The sequence below is a fragment of the Apodemus sylvaticus genome, chromosome 10, assembly GCF_947179515.1.
Source record: "Apodemus sylvaticus chromosome 10, mApoSyl1.1, whole genome shotgun sequence".
NCBI lineage: Eukaryota > Metazoa > Chordata > Mammalia > Rodentia > Muridae > Apodemus > Apodemus sylvaticus.
The window spans coordinates 37,286,431-37,304,532 of record NC_067481.1 but is presented as its reverse complement, the minus strand read 5'-3'; the positions used below and the strand labels follow the sequence as shown (position 1 = coordinate 37,304,532).

The 18,102-nt window shown below is 35.8% G+C and overlaps 1 protein-coding gene across 3 annotated transcripts in view; it reads right to left on the bottom strand.

Annotated features, from left to right (window-relative positions):
- Nucleotides 1–18,102, bottom strand: part of Med13 (mediator complex subunit 13) — an 88,978-nt gene that overhangs the window by 56,323 nt on the left and 14,553 nt on the right. For all 3 annotated transcript variants that reach the window (XM_052197389.1, XM_052197390.1, XM_052197391.1), the window contains exons 4-8: nt 7,925–8,070; nt 7,021–7,218; nt 5,214–5,408; nt 4,475–4,637; nt 3,811–3,921 (exon numbers count right to left, since the gene is read on the bottom strand). In XM_052197389.1, the coding sequence (XP_052053349.1) occupies nt 3,811–3,921; nt 4,475–4,637; nt 5,214–5,408; nt 7,021–7,218; nt 7,925–8,070 (813 nt within the window). The remainder of the gene's footprint in view (nt 1–3,810; nt 3,922–4,474; nt 4,638–5,213; nt 5,409–7,020; nt 7,219–7,924; nt 8,071–18,102) is intronic.

The window sequence follows — 18,102 nt, the reverse complement described above, 5'->3', positions numbered from 1 at the left end:
TATAAAGCTTAATAATTTATTAAGATCACTTAATGTCCTTGCAAAGGACCAAGGTTCAATTTTCAAGTACTCACAGGGCAGCTCCTAGTTTGGAATTCCAGTTCCAGTGATATCTGATATCCTCTTCTGACCTCTACTGGTACCATGTACATACATGCAAATATACATGCACACAGAACACTCATACACACAAATTAATAAATTAATCTAATTTTTGAAAAAATACTTTGTTCATGTAGATATATATCAGGTTTCCTAGTTTTTCCTAATGAAGCAGTGGTTCAAAGTATATCTAAAGTGAATTATTTCTTAATTAAGTACTACTATTAAATGTATCTAAAGTAAATATAAATTAGGCTCACATAAATAAAACCACTTTGAAGTTCATTTATTGTTTCTCTAGGTGCTGGAGATCAAAACCAACCGAAGTCTTCTCCATGCCAGGCAAATATTCTATCAATGAATCATATCCTTAAGCTCTAGCAGAGAGTGTAAGTGAGAACTGATACAAATTTTGAGAGTCTACTTCCTACAAAGCAATAATAAAGATATGATATCCAAGCCGGGTGTGATGGCACATGCCTTTAATCCCAGTACGCAAGAGGCAGGTGGATTGTTCAAAAGTTCAGGGCCAGCTTGGCCCACAGAGAGTTCCAGGACAGCCTGAACAACCTTGGGGGTTGTTCCACAGAAAAAACCTTGTGGGGGGAAGGGGGCCTGGGGAGAATAGGATATCTACTGATGAAGTGAAATACATGGCTATACTTTATGTATAAGGAACAGGAACAGTAAACAGCCATATTTATATATTTTGTTATATGAATAAGAAACTACTAATTAGTGCTTACAAATGCTACTGCAGTAGCTCTTTAACTTGTTGACATTAAGTCCTCGTACTATTGTTCTATACAGACCTTTCCAAAATTTAAGGCTTCCTAACAGGAAACTGTTCTACCAGTAATTCCACACTAAAACAAGTAGGTGAGTCTTCCTAAAGGACTTGTCACCCTCACAGTATGACAAAGTAATCTCTTCCAGAGTTTTTCCTACTAGCTTTACTAATCCCCCTTACCAATGTAAAGATGCAATTAAAACAATTTTATCCTCCACAATAATGACAATTCTGAAGATAATTTTAAGATCAGTACAAGCACAAGAAAACCCTTTATATGAAAAAATATGATGCCTCAAATTTCTGAGTATGGAATGAGTAAATTCAAGTCACAAGAGTTTAAATGTCACATTATCCAGTCTATTTTCTGACTTTATGTAATCACTCTTAAATTTAGAAAGAGAACTGAATTTTTTTGTAAACAAATTATTACTTCCACTAGAATATAGGTTTCAGCAAGAGGCTTGTTCATTTGTGTATTCTGTGTCTAGGAAGGCTCTTGCCCTAAACTATATATATATATATACACACACACACACACACACACACACATACACACACACACCAATCCATCAGCACAACAAATATGAAATAAGATGTCCCAGAAGTAATATTGCCTTTCTAATCTATGAAATAAGATGTCCCAGAAGTAATATTGCCTTTCTAATCTATGAGGAATCACACACACACACACACACACACACACACACACTATATATATATATATATATACTAAACTATAGAAGTATATGGAAAAAATCACATTTACTGATTTAGTATATCAAAATCTTTATAAACCTAGGAGGAATTTCCTTTAAAATGTGAAAGAAAGTAACTTTCGAAGAGCAAACTTGTCTTAAGGCCAAGTATTTAAATGTTATTATCATTCTTTAGGGTCTTCCTCTAAAATCACTTCAAATAGAATAACTGAAGTCCATTGTGTCAAGAGAACTAGAAAAGCACATCATAAACAAAAAGATCTGCCTAATAAAAATCTCTAGAGAAAGAAACCCCTTCTCTATGAGACTAGACAGTAAGCGTTGCAGCTGTTCGTGTGTACACACACCCACACAGTAGTTTCCTAATAGCCTAAGAATCCAGAATTTCCCAAAATGTATACCCACATACAGTGATACATGACTAGTCTATTCTACCATTCATTGCCAAGTGAAAGCATCACAGACAGTATGAAAATGAGATTTGGACATGTTCCAATAAATTTTTATTTATACTACACCACTAAAATTTGAATTTCATAATTCATGTATCACAAAATACTTTAACTTTTTCAAAATATTTAAAATGTAAAAATCCAAAAGCTAGAACAATAATAGCTCACTGGGTAAGAGCAGGCGGGGGTTGCTCTTCTAGAGAACCTAGGTTTGATCCCCAGCTCACAAGTGTCTGTGACTCTAGTCCCAGAAGATCCTACACCCTCCCCTCACCTCCCAGATCAATGCATGCACAGGATGCACACACACACACAAACACCCATAAACATAATAAAATACTTGTTTCTTTTTTGTTGTTTTTTTCAAGACAAAGTTTCTCTGTATAACAGCCCTGGCTGTCCTGCAACTTGTTTTGTAGACCTGGCTAGCCTCCCAATTCACAGAGACCCACCTGCCTCTGCCTCCCCTGGAAATAAAAGCCTGTGTCACCAGGCCAGGCCATTTCTGTTTAAACTTTTAATGTAAATATCACTTTTAGGTCATAGGCCATACAACAAAACAGGGAGTGGACTACATTTAACCAAGTAAATAAAGGTTTCCAATCCTATTCTTAAATTATGTTCAAGAACAATTGTAGTTAACTAGTTTAATCTGTTAAATATTAGTTAATGTATATACTTATTCTAATCTACCAATAAAGGCAAGTTTTGAACAGTGTTGCCTTCCAAAACTTAGATGATTCAACCCAAAAACCTACGTAAAAACTTAAATCTACATAAAAACATAGCACAACACTTGAGAGTCTGTCAATATATTCAAGTAAACCCAGTTAATGTGTAAAAAGTAAAACCAAAACAAAAAACTACAACCTTGGCCATGACTTGGAGGGACTCCATTCCTTTAACTGATTTTCATGGGAAAACAGGGGTAAGTACATATTCAATCACAAATTACAGTAACAGATATCAAAGCCATGTTTTATGTGGCGGTAAAAGTATATAATCTACCTTTAATCTGACAAAAAGTAATAATAAGCTTGACAAAAGCCTGACAATCAAATCTCATCAAAAGGCCCCAAAATATAAAATTGATCCAACTGCCCAAAGAATCCCAAGTCAAACCATTCTACTGCCAATCTTTCACTAATGCAGTTAATTAGAAAGCTAGTATTTTGGTAATGTCTCCTGTAAAATCATTACTTCCTGATCTTCTTTCAGTAACTCACTGATAGTTGCCCAAGAATAACAAGTTGCTACACGAAACTCAATAACGTATTTACGATTTTAAAAATTATGAAAATTATTTCTATAAAAACCCCAGGGACGACTTCTCAGACATAACACAACTAAGGAGTCTGTTTCTCCAGAGATGGTGTGACTATGACTATGACCCCAGTACTCTAAATGCTGAGACAAGAAAATCTCAAGTTCACAGTCAGCCAGAGCAGCACAGTTAGAGCCTCAAAACAACCACCAAAAATGTACTATAGTTGATATATATACTAGAGCACAATAAAACTTTTTATTATTTGGCTAGTGGGAAAGCTTTCCCAGCCCCACATATGGTAAGGAAAAAAAAAAGCCATACATTTTGTGTACTTCTCTAATCAGCTTTAAATTGCTGGCTATCTTTTCTCAATTTTCTCCTTGGGGAAGAAACCCTGTTTAAGCTACCCAAAACAAATATTAGTATTATAACTGTAATATATACATACACATAAGCATCACCAATTGGAAATAAACTTACCTCAAACAACTGCAGCTTGTTCTTTGTGTGGCTTCAACAAAGTCCCAGCATCCTACTTTATCAGCTGTCTCCTCCTCACACAGGCCACTGGATGGAGCAGAATATTTCCTCCTAGAGTTTGAGTTACAAACTCCTTAGTATATTTCTATTAGAGCTGAAATTAATCTTTAATTTTAATTATTCATTCATTCATGCATTCATATTTATTTTTTGTTTTTCTTCATGACAGAGTTTCTGTGTAGCCCTGGCTGTCCTGGACTCAGTTTGTAAACCAGGCTGGAATCGAACACAGAGATCCGAATGCCTCTGCCTCTACCTTTCGACTGCTAGAATTAAATGCATATGTCATCACCACCCAGCTTAATCTTTAATTTTTTAAAATTATTTTTTCTGGTTTTATTCCATACTCTTAATTAACGGGCATGCAAGTTGTTTTAAATATCAAAATAGATATACAACTGAAAATAGTGTACATGCCTTTAATCTCAGCTCTTGGGAGGATAAGCACTGTGAATTTGAGGCCAGCATGGACTATATATTGAGTGCCAGGCTAGCCAAAACTACACAATGAAAGATAGAGAGACAGATAGATACAGACAGATAAATAGATGGATAGATAGGTGGGTCAGTAGATAGATAAGCAAATAGAAATAAAAATACATACTTGTTCTGTAATCTGTTCATATTACATTCTTGCCAGACTCTATCCACCACATGATTTGCTAATTTTCTGGGTATTTTCCCACCATGATGGCTAGTACTATCAGTGCTGAAGCCATCAGATACTGAAGAAAGTTTGACCCACTTCTGTGCAGATTGAGGATCAACTGAAAACAAACAAAAACAGAGGCTATCGAAAGGTAAAAACAAAATGAAAGTAACAAGTTGAAGTTTTGTTATTCGATTGCTTTGCTCTATCTGGTAATCTAGTGGCATTCTGAGGTCAAAAATTTTTTTTCTTTAATTGCAAAGAGCAGAGATATATAAGATATCTTGAATAAGAGATATATAAGGTCCTGGGTTTAATTCTCGGTACCATAAGCAAACATATGCATAAAATGTATGTTAGAGTGCACACGTATTATGTATATATATATATATATATATATATATATATATATATGAATGGTCTTAATTCTGAAAATGCAATGAATACATAGGAATAATAAGATACCAAGTCTGCAGCTTTTTCTCAAATAGTTCAAGAAAAGACCAATTTATAATCAATGTATACATACACAGAGCATAAAAAACAAAGGTGTAAATTTAGATGAGTTTTTACATTATACTTATAATTTTCCAGTAAGTTTTAACAATTTCAAAATAAAATTTTCTAGGTACTGCTGTACTCAAAAGAGCAGATCTGTAGCCAGAGCTGACTGATGAAGCAGCTAGTATAATACCTGTCTGGACTTCCTCAGGAGATGTAGGTGGAGTGAGAGTAACTGAAGACATAGCAGGATCTCTTGTGGAAGCAGGCACTTGATGGATACCCAAGCAAGAAGCTGAACAGTGAGAGGATCCCACAGAGCTAGGAGTAGGAATGTCTGACTGAGGGACTAGAACAAAGCATGCTGGGTAGATCATTCGGACACCCGCTGAAAACAAATAGATAAAAAAGGGGGGCAGGGGCGGGGGAGACACAATTAGCTACCACTATAGCAGTAGTTGAATTAATTTCATTAAAAAGCATTTCAGTAAAAGTTATCCTACTATTAAATTTATGTACATAAAGAGATCACTGTATCTGTCTCAGAGATAGCCAGGCACATGCTATGGCACACGTGTAGAGGGCAAACTCAGATGTCAGTCTGCACTTTGCACCTGGTTTGAGACAAGTTCCCCAGGCTACTGTCTATGCCATGCTAACTAACTAGTCTGTGAGCTTCCAGGCTACTATCTCAGCCTCCTATTCTGCCACACGAGTGCTGGGACTAGAGGAATGCACAGGGACTGTATTTGGGTTTCATGTAGATTCTGAATCAGACTTGTATAGCAAGTATGTACTTTAATTCAATAAGCTATATATTTTCTACTATAAATGATGCATTTTTAAATCTATGTACAGTTGATCAATGTGCACTGTATTATAAATTTTAATTTATAAATTTAATAAAGTTAACATAAACACTTAAGATCATAGACCATTTTATCTTCTTGCCTGTTTTAAAGTCTAATAAACATCTGTGCTGTTGTTTCTGTCATAACTATTCCAATAATAGATCATGAAAACAGCTTCAACTTTATAAAAAAAAAAAAAGCCACACATGGTGGTGTACATCTGCAACCCCAGGACTCAGGAGGTAGAACAGAGTGGAGTCCAAGGCCAACCTGGGTTAAAGGGCAAAATAGTCCCCAAAACCTAATAAGAACTCCAAAACAGCCATGGGGTAATCCTTCCATGAGACATTTTTATTATACTGCATTACTACAGTAACATAGATACTAATTCCAATTATACTTTGTCCACGCCTCCCATGTCTTTACACACTTGTCAGGCTTGACTGCATGCCACATCTTAGCAAAGTTAATATGCTTAGAGGGATCAGTGTGGTCTCTTTTACTTCTTGTCTCTGCTACATAATTAATATGCCCAGAAACAGACCACTTTGTTAACCTGCCCCTTGAATATGACATATGGACTAAAGCTAATCTGGAAAGAACTGACTTATGGAGAACACACAAATGCCAGAAGTTATTTAAGAATATTGTCTGTTAACTGAAAGTTTTATTAAATATTCAAGCACTATGCATAATACAGGCTGTCAATTTTTCTAGCCCCCACATAATTACTACTTCACTATTACTCTTTAACATGTAGACAACAGAGTATGTTCCTCTGTCCCAGTAACTCTGGCTTGGACAGGTAGCAGTCTTGTCTAATTTATTGTGAGCAAATGCACCACTCCTTTAGATCATCTTCATCTCAGCAGAAGCTCTAATGCACTTCTGTCGTTAGGCTTGACCCCTGTTATCCCTGTGTTTTCCTAAGAACACTGTGTCCCAGACACTTGGGTGCTTCCTTACCCTGGACTGTACAAGAACATACATACAGCCATGACAGCCAAGCTGCAGCCCTTATAGAAAGTGCAGAGAAAATAAGCAAGAAATAAATGTTTGGTATTGAATGCCAAGAGAGGTGTTTGTTATTTAGTAAAATCTAACTAAAATACACAGGATTCCCCTTCAGACTAATATCAGAATCCATACCAACAAGAACTTCCACTGCAGCCAAAGAATCATCTTCCCAATCCATATCTTCCTGTTTTTCTTCAGACATCTCCTTTAAACCACATGAAATAGGATAGAACTGTTTCCATTCACCAATTAATTTTTTCGTAACTGAATCAGACATCTTGAAAGCCTGTCCCGTGAGAGTGCCATTTAGACCAAATGGACTTAAGATAACTAGAAACCAAAGCAGATAGCCGGTAAGTAAAGATTTACAGCAAATAAAAGCATAATAAAGTGTTATAATGACGTAAGCCTAATAAAAAAGGAAATCCATTATCATCACTCCAAGAAAGCAAACTTACTATACATTTAAATATAAAATATAATGCTAAGATTTTGAAAATTGTTTAAAATATGCCTAACACAAAATCAAAATATAATCATATTTCAAAATGAACTGGGAATATTCACCTATCATTCAATTTATTCTGACTCTAAGCAACTTAAAGAAAAAAAATGTAGATAAATAAATCTAAATATGAAATACTGCCACATAAATTTTAAAACACACACACACACAAAACATTTAAAGTTAAAGAAGATACTTATAGTACTTAAAAAAGCAATCAGCAACCTTATAAAAACAACTTCTCTTGAGGTCAACAATTCATGATACAAATGACATTAAAAGTTCCCCTGGGTAGCTATGCTAAACACAGCTTATACACAAAGCCTTGAAATGATTAACATATCCATAATGTAATATGCTATTAAGAGAAAACACAGAAATGTTAAAATTCCCATTCATACAACTTTTAAATAATTTCACTAATGGTATTTATTTTGTTGTTTACTAATATAATTGCTAACATGAAAGTTTTAATCTCCAATACTGAATGAGATTAAGTAATGAAATGCCTATGACAATAAAATAATCTACCTTGAAACGGGCTATTAGATTGTTGAGCGAGGGCGACATGCTCTTCACTGAGAAGGTATACAGGTTGGTGTTGGTTAATTTCCACACTGGTACAAATATTGCTGTCTCCATGCAAGAAAAAGGTGAAAGAGCAGGACAAGTGTTCACTAATAAAGAAGGAAAAGTTATATTTTAGTGATGATTAATAGCAAAAAAATAATTTGCTTTGTTTTTAATGTTTCAATTTATTTTGAGACAGAAATCTACATATCTCAGGCTAGCCATAAAGTCACTACGTAGCCAAGGATGGCACTGAACATCTGACTGATCATCCTAACTCTATCCCGAGTGCTGGGATCACAAGCATGTGTGACCATGCTTTGTTTGTGATTCTGAATTATGGGAACATGAGATCTCATGCATGAAAGCCAAGCACTCTACTAAATGAACTACATTATCAACTCAACATGCTTTGCTTTATTAAGAAGTTATACCACAAAACTGAATGCATTAGCTCAGAAATCTTTATTATCTGTAGGGGGAGAGAAAGTATCCATATCAGCAAAGATAAAGGATTCACAACACTGTTTATAATGCAAATAGCTTTAAGAAACAAGTTAAAATAAGTTAGGTATACCACATATGCAATTATTATATGACCACAGAAATAAGACAAAAAAGCAAATTAAAAAAATAAATTCTCAGAGCTGAGGCACATGAGCTAGGTAGGAGAGATGGCCTATTTGTTTTGTTGAAACCTAGAAAATACATTCTCAAGGACACAGATATATTTTTAAATTAAAGGGTAAGAAAATCAAGAGGGAGAAAAGGGATTGGGGCAATATACACTAAGAATCTTTTTCCACACACCTGTCTTAAGCATCCATCTTAAAGCCAGTTCCTTAAATGACTCCAAACCAATATACAAGCATACTATACATACATACTATATATACACGTACTAGTCCTATTCAATATTTTTTAGGAAAAGTAAAGCATAAAGAATTATAGTAAAAGTTATACTATACTATACTGGCAACCAAATAAAAGTAGAAAATAGTAATAAAAAGGAAAAGACAGTGGTGGCACACACCTTTGATCCCAGCAGTCAGGAGGCAGGCGGATCTCTTTGAGTTCAAGGCCAGGTCTATAGATCGAGTTCTAGGGTAGCCAGGGCTACAAAGAGAAACCCTATCTTGAAAACCAAATTTAAAAAAAAAAAAAGTAGAAAGTAATAGAATTGAGAATTTCATCAGATAGCAGGAGTCAACAATGTCTAAAGCCAAAAGACACTGAACCTAAAAAGTGTTGTGGAAGTTACTGAGTAACTGCCAGAACCTGGTGTGAGGGTGAGTTACTGCACCAACTATTCACGGGTGTCACAGGTCCAACGTCTGACCCCTTTGTCACTGTGGCACTTGACTAGACTAGATTTTTCACTAATGAACACAATACAAAGCCAAAGCAGCTAACATAAAATTAATCTTGTCTTTAGCAATAACAATAAACAATGTCTGAAATTTATAAACTGGGGCCTACAATTATAAGATTCTCTGGAGCTATGGCATTAATTATGAGAAGAACTAAACAAGAAGCAAAAATAAAACCAGGCTTCTTATAGAAACAGAACTGAAGTTTTGGACTGGAAATATTTTTTATAATACTATTTGGTTCTATTTATATTACAATTTCTTTCAACTTTTCTGAAATTGTGAATTCTACAGATTATTGATCACTACACCTTTCTTACCTTGTAAGTTTGCTGTGCTTACATTTTGTGATTATCCCTGCTGTTTTTGAGATAGGTCTTAATAGCCTGGACTGGTCCCAAACTCCCAAATACCTGCTTTCTGGCCCCAAGTACTGTGATTACATTGATGTGCCACCACGCTCAGCTTAGTTTTCGTTCATATGTAATCACAGATATATCAGAATAATTAGAGATGTATTTAAAAAAAGAGATAACATAGGAGATTTCCATACCCGTCTGGCTTCCCAGGCTATTAGTATTTTTCAACAGCCACACTATATTTGTTAAAGTACTGACACTGAACTATTCATTATTTGGATTAACCACTTAAGCTTTTTTTTTTTTTTGATTAAGCATCTGATCCAAGATACAATATTTATGCACGTTTTTTTAAAAGATTTATTTTTATTTTATGGATATGGATATGGGATATTTTGGCCACACATGTGTCTGTGTATCACATGTATGCTGTGTCTTCAGAGGCCAATAGAGGGCATCTGATTCTCCTGGAACTGGAGTTACAGACAGCTGTAACCTGCCAGATGGTACTGGGAATTGACCCCAAGACTTCTGGAAAAGCAGTTAGTGCTCTTAACCACTGGGCAATCTCTCCAGGATTAATAGTTTTTAATACAGGGGGGAAAAGCTAAATTAAACTTGTTTTTCCTCTGATTACAATGCTTACTTTATTGGAATAGGTTTTGGCTGAGGAATTAGGAAGATTATATACAGATACTATGATAAAGGAATATAACCTTAGTCATTAAGCCAAGATATATAAAGAAACTTAATAGCTCTGACAGCTGTTCACCTCCAAAATATCCATTGCTAGTGCTCATTTAAAGCAAACACTCAATATTATTGAAGTTATCCAGCACTGCTGCTATCAGGTATCCTCTAGCAATAGTGAGGTTCCTGTGCTATCAAGAACATACTGAGCACAAGCCTATCCCCAAACAATTTTTTAAAATAATTGCACACACACACACACACACACACACACACACACACACGCAAACTCTACATTAAACAGTGCTGTATTCTCATCTATATGCAGTCCATATGAAGCATCTATGTGAGTGCAAATGTTATTCCTTCATTCAACAAATATTTTCTGTTAAGCACTATGGCACTATACTAAGGCATGAACTTAGTTATATTGGGTACTAGGTGACAAAAACAAGAAGATGCTACAAGAAGGCCTTAACATGAATAACTCTGTACTGAAAATAGCATTTTAATTCCTAAAAAGAGAACAGAGCCTGGATCCGAATCCCCCAGGCTGTTCTCATATCCCATGGTGACAGCCATCCACCTAGCTTCAAGATTCATCACTTCTCCCATTTCACCTCTACAGGTCTAGTCTTCCTGTGTTCTTTAAACAGGCCTGCCTTTGTAACTTCAGGTTTTGTCTTTTTCTTAAACCCTCTAAAGTTAGCCAGGCAGTGGTGGCGCACGCCTTTAATACCAGCACTCAGGAGGCAGAGGCAGAGGGATTTCTGAGTTCGAGGCTGGCCTGGTCTACAGAGTGAGTTCCAGGACAGTCAGGACTATACAGAGAAACCCTGTCTCGGAAAAAAAAAAACAAAAAAACAAAAAACAAAAAAAAAAAAAAAAAAAAAAACTAAACAAATAAAAAAAAAACCCTCTAAAGTCACCTTCTTTGGGACTCTGTTCAAATAACTTCTTCTAAGCAGGTACTTCACTAACAAATCTACACTGTTTCTAATCGCTCTTTTGAGGGGTAAGGGGTGTTTTTGCTAAAGGAAGTGTCACCATTGTATAAATACTTTAGTTTTATGTATTTCTCAGTTGGTCCAGAAGGTAACAATTAATGAAAGAGGAATTTGTCTTTTCTCTATATTGTGCCTACAATAAGTCTTTGACACAAAGCAATCTGGCACACTGATACAAACTAAATACTATAGAATAAAGTCAGTATCTGAACTTATTTATAACTAACCAAGTCTATTTTCGAATCTATCCTCCATATAATATCCTAAACTATTTTTCTTTGTTCCATCATTCCCAGTTTCTACCAATTCCTACGGATTTTAACTCTACATATTTGTAATTTATAGACCTACATGTCTTTTGGGGATGTTATTACCTGATAGGTATACTTTTTTGTTCTTTAAAATGTTTTACTATGCATCCCAGAGTGGCCAAAACTTGCTATGTAACCAAAGCTGGTTCAAATTCTGGAACATTTTGTCTTCCTTGGCCTCCTAAGGGTTGGGGTTACAGGGTGTACCACTACATCCAACTCTGTCTTTTAGAAAGGGATTATCAGGATCTCCTACATTCCCTCCTTGCTGTGGAATTCCCTCCTTCACAGTGTTGCCGGGGATCTTCCTAAAAACTAACCATGATCATTGGAGTTGGAAAGCTAAAATCATCACTGGTTTCTTAAAATGCTCAGGACTAAATCCAAAAGCATTAACATAGCTCTATAATACCCTTAGAATCTGATCCTCGACAAACCTTGTAAACCATGATATTTAACCCATAAAAACTCCTTTATTTGCCACACACTTGTCTCTACAACCTAATCAACTCAAAATTCCTTTAATTCCCTGCCAATTTATAAATACCTGGAAAAGAACGTTAACTTTAATATCAGTGTAAAATTTCATTATTGGTCCCCATTTATCACCTCCTTTATAAAAATTGTACTTTGTTAACTTCACAGTACCACTGTATGTGAGTGAGTACATGTGTGTACAAGTTAGTACATGTGGTCATCTGTGTTCATGTAAGTCAAAGTCAAGTATCTTCTTCAATTGCTCTCTACCTTATTTTTCAGACAGAATCATTTACTGAACCTAGAGATTGTATTTTGCTATCTGGCTGGTCAGCAAGCCCGGGGATCCTCAGGTCTCTGGACTCTTGCCCTGTGACGGTAGGCACACGGCACACAGCACCATACCTGGCTTTTTATGTGCTTAATGGGGAAGAGCAGCAAGCACTTCTATGACTGAGTCATCGCCACAATCCATTGAATAGCAAATTCTTCAATCTAGCAAGATAGTAATACTTCCAAAAATATTTGGAAGTATAAGCAATAACCTAAAACAGATATAGGTTCTTTAACTTGAAAGAGGGAGGGAGGGAGGGAGAGAAAAGAAAGAAAGGAAGAAAAGAAGGAGGTAGTTCGGTTGGCTGGCCATTTGGTTTGGAGATCTAATTATATACCTTATTATCTAAGGATTCTATAAACAATGAGGTTCTCCAAAATACTTCTTTCCACTCTGAATTTCACTTCTAAAAAGAAATATTAAATTAGGAAACTTACAATTACTTCTTTCAGCTCAGCAATTGTAGTGACATTGTGTTTCAACATAAAAAAGAGGCACTAATTGTGTCACCAAGGGTGAAACCTTTCTTAACAGGGGCCATGTGTCCCTCCCCTCAATACAAAACAAAAAGAAAGCATGAAGGCCATCTCTCCAACCCCACCAACCTATGTGCAATGAGCATCCGGCCAGTTCATTATTGTTTTTTGAAGATTTATTTATTTATTTATGTATAGTGGTACACTTTTGCTGTATTCACACACCAGAAAAGGGCATCAGATCTCATTATAGATGGTTGTGAGCCACCATGTGGTTGCTGGGAATTGAACTCAGGACCTCTGGAAGAGCAGTCAGTGCTCTTAATCACTGAGCCATCTCTCCAGGCTTTAACTCTCTTCTTAATTTACATTTTAATTAATGTAAATTTTTAAATTAAATTTTATTTAATTTTATTTGTGTGTGTGCTTCTAGGGGTCAGAGGACAACTGGGAGATGTAAGTTCCCCTTTTCCACATTAGTCTCTAAGACCAAACTCAAATCATTAGGCTTAATGGCATCTGCCTTTACCTGCTGAGTCATCTCTCTCTGTCCCCACTGAACTTTTAAATTAGAAAAAACACTGGCTTTCTGGTATAAAGTAATAAACTAGTCACCAAGGAATCTCTGTGAAAAGCTAATATTCCAAAGTCATGCAACACTGTGCCTACTTCCTACGGTTTATCTACAATACCCTGTTCACGAGCAGTTCATAATCCCAGCAAGGAAAGCCATCCTTCCCATACTGCTAGCAAATGACCCCAAAATACTCTTCATACTTCAATACAGTATGATTTACAAACCAAGCTTGTGTGTGATATTGGGGAGAAGTGATCTAAAATAGGATTCATAGTTTTAAAATTCTTATATTGAAAGCAATATTCTAGTCACAGAACATTACAGTACAGAGAATTGTAGGTTAGCAATTACATACTAAATTCAGAATGGCTTCTTTTAGAGAGAAATGTTATCATTTATAGTATCATCCCATGAGGCACCTACAATTAGCACTAAGGAAAATGAACAAATGTCTTAATTACAATGACAAGCCAAGGAACTTACACTGTTAAATACTCTAACGTAAAGATTACTGTTTGTTTTCTAGACGCTTACACTATTTATCAATGAGCCAAAAATCAGAGATAAATCCAACAACTGTGTCATAGAAATGTTCTTCAACTATATTATAAAATTAAAGAGTTTTGTTTGTTTTATGTATGTCATATGTGTATATATTCTATGAACATGTCATGACACACTTGTGGAAGTCAGAGGACAACTTGTAAGTGTCTGTGAGTTTTTCCTTCTCCCACATGCTTTCTAGGGATCAAACTGAGGTCATCAAGCTTGGTGGCCAAGCTTTACCTGCTAAGCTACCTCACAGGTCCCTCAAAGGTTATTTTCTAAAATGGAAGGAGGAAGAAGAGGAAGATGATGATGATAATGAAGACATACTCAAGATCAAAGAATTAATTCCCAGTACTTAGGAGAAGGAAGCAGAGAAATAAAATGGCAGCCTGGATACACAGTGAGAGAATAGCAAAGAAAGGAAAAAAAAACATGAAAGTTCGCTCTTCTCCTACAAGCTCAGACTAGCACGGAACTTGTCCTATAGGCTGAGATCTTCTGCTTTGACTTCTGCAGTACCAAGGTTACAGGGTAGCAGGTGTGTGCCTCCATAAATAATACATGCACATGCCTGTGTGTGCAGTGCTAGCAAGCAAATGATCTGTTTTCAGCATCTGTGTTAGGAAGCTATAGAAATAACAATCTTCCATTTTACTGGTAGAGAATTTGAGGCCCAAAGACGGTTATATGACTTGGTTGTGTTGTTCTGGTTGTTTGTTTGTTTTTATGTTGGCTCTCTGTGTAGCCCTTGCTGTCTTAGAGCTCACTATGTAAACCAGAATGGGCTTCAACTCAGAGATCTGCCTACCCCTGTCTCCCTAGTATTGGGATTTAAGGCACACGCCACCACACCAAGCTATGACATATTTTAAAATCAAAAACTTTGGGCTAGGGATGCAGCCCAGTTGTACAGCAGTAGTCTAGCACATGTGAACCCTGGTTTTGATCTCTAAGATTAATCTACTAATTTCACACATACACAAACACACATGTATACATTACAAAATCAAAGTACTGACTCAAAAACAGCAAAACATAGTAATCCTAACAATTAAAAATAGACAGAGTTGGGCATCTTTCCAGAGGCAATATATAAGCAGCCAATAAGAAACTATGCTCAATAGCAATAGTAATTAAGGAACTACAAATCAGAAACATAAGATACCACTTCACACCAACAAAAGTGGTTATTTAACAAACAATCAGTAAATAACAAGCATTGTTAAGGATGCAATGAGACTGAAACTCTTATATTGCCAATGAAAATGTAAAACACTATAGCCACAATGAGAAATAGTATGGCAATTTTTCAGATAATTAAATTTAAAATTGTCATAAAATGCAGCAATTTGACTTCTGAGAATAACCACAAGAATGAAAAACAGGGACCTGAGGAAATATTTGCACATTAGTGTTTACAACAAATAGTCAAAACATAGAAATGACTCAGATGCCAGTCAATGAGCAAGTACACAATACACTACATGTACAATGGGTTATTGTTTAGTCATAAAGAAAAAAAGAAAACCTCTCACATGCTACAATGTGGATAAAACTTGAAGGTATGCCAAGTGAAAGAAATGAGATACAAAATAGTAAATATTATATGCCTTCACTTATATGAGGTGCTTAAAACACTCATTAAAAGGCAAAAAAATGATTAATTTTGCTACATGCATTTTTATATTTTAAACTTAGTTATCTTAAATTCCCAGATTACTTTTACTCCATGAATTCAATAGTTTCCTAATTTTATTTTTCTAATTTTTTATTATTTATAATTTATTTCTTTATTGTTTTGGTTTTGAGGCAGAGTCTCACTCTATAGTTCTGGCTGTCCCAGAACTCTCTCTGTAGACCAGGCTGGCCTCAAACTCACAGAAATCCACCTTCCTCTGCTTCCGAGGGGCTGGGAAAGGCATATGCCGCTATGCCCAGCTAATAACTTTCAAATTTATACAGTAAGGTTAGCCCTTATAACAGACTCAGGTTAAAACATCAGTACCGGGCTGGAGAGATGGCTCAGTGGTTAAGAGCACTGACTGCTCTTCCAAAGGTCCTGAGTTCAAATCCCAGCAACCACATGGTGGCTCACAACCATCTGTAATGGGATCAGATGCCCTCTTCTGGTGTGTCTGAAGACAGCAGCAGTGTACTAACATAAAATAAATAAATAAATCTTAAAAAAAAAAAAAAATCAGTACCAGCAATAATTTGACTGACTGACTGACTGACCAGATTGATTGACTGATTGATTACAGGAGCTCGTGCAGCACAGGCTGACCTCAAACTCACTATGTAATCAACCATAAACTGTTGGTCCTCCTGCCTCCACCTCCGAAATCAGGGGCGGTACTACAAATTGAACTCAGGGCTTTGTGTTATTAGGCAACTTCTCCACTAACTACAGCCCCAGTCCTATTATCAATAATCTTTGGACATTTTCCAGGTCATTTCCATACTCAGACAACTTTGCAAGCCACCATTAATCAGCAATGCCCAACATTCTTAATGTATCTCCATGAACAAACTACATAGTTTAAAAACCCAAAGAATGAATCACTGAATCTTCTATTACTTCTACACATTTAGAGAACATGTTATTGAACATTATATAGTAAAGAATCCTTAGAAAACAATTACTCTATAAAGTTTGAAATCCTTAATACTTTCCTCTTGCTATTCTCTGCTTTTACTTACTACTACTCTTTAAAAAAAATGTAGGTGTATGAAATGAAATCGTCTGCCTAATAGGACTTACAAGTTCTCTTGTTTTGCTAGTAATCAGCTCCAACCCTTAGTCCTGTGTAGCACTGTGGAAAGGAGTTACTGAGCTGCTTGCTATGTACTTTACATTTCATTACATATAAAGCTAGAGAAATAGGTTGTCTTAAGATTTGCAGTCATTTATGGTAAACGCTTAACTCTGAACAGTGCCTTATCAGGCCTACTTAGGCCATACCCCCTTTACTTTCTTCCTCATTTCAGAAAAAAAAAGTCTCATTAGCATCTAAAGACAATCATGAAAAAGATTTGTTTGAGTCAATACTAAGAACAGTAGTAGAAAATAGCAGTAAGGGGAAAAAAATCAGTGAAAAAGGGAAAAGTCATTTTTAGGACTTAATTTTTCTCAAAATATTCCTGGAAAAGATGAAAACTTTAAAAGCTATACAAATCCTAATGATTATGCACCATAACAAAATACAGCAGGGTATAGGTATTATACCACCCAGCAAGATCAGACTCAATAAGAACAAATCAGTTTAGAAAAACTACAGAAGGGGGGAAATGGACAGTCTGAAGTAACTAAGCCTGACTGGGCAGACAGTGGATACCTTGGCACAAGAACCTTTGGGACTCTACCACACACAACTTAGGAAACAATTAGTTCCAGGAAGAGATCACCAGGTACTAGATAATAAGCAACCAACATTAGCAAGTTAAGTTTAAAGCTCTAGAATCTAGTTGTTGAACAATCACCATGTAATTATAATCATTTAGACTATGGCCAATCCAAATCATGCTGTGCTCTGATAAAATATACACTAGATTTCAAAGGCCTCACATACAAAATAATGTAAACTATCTCAGTGGTAGCATTTCTTATAGGTTTATGCTCTAAAACGTATATCAAGTGTATCAAACTAAGTGTAATATTCTTAAAATTAGTTTCACCTGATTTGGGCTTTAATTTTTATTTTGTGAGTGGGAGCCCACACACCCCCACACCCACACACACTCACACACTCACACATGTACCAGTCAAACACATCACCAAGCTCAATTAACAGTGTAACAGTTTACACTATGCATGTAGCTCAAGTCTATCTTGTTTCTTTATGCTACTCAAGAAGATACAAAGAAAAGAAACATAATTGTAAAGGAAACATAGTAATGTATGCCTACAGGTTCAGTTCAAGACCAGGCTTAACTACCTAAGCATAACACACTCTCAACAATCACAACACATAGCAGTACCTCTTACCTTG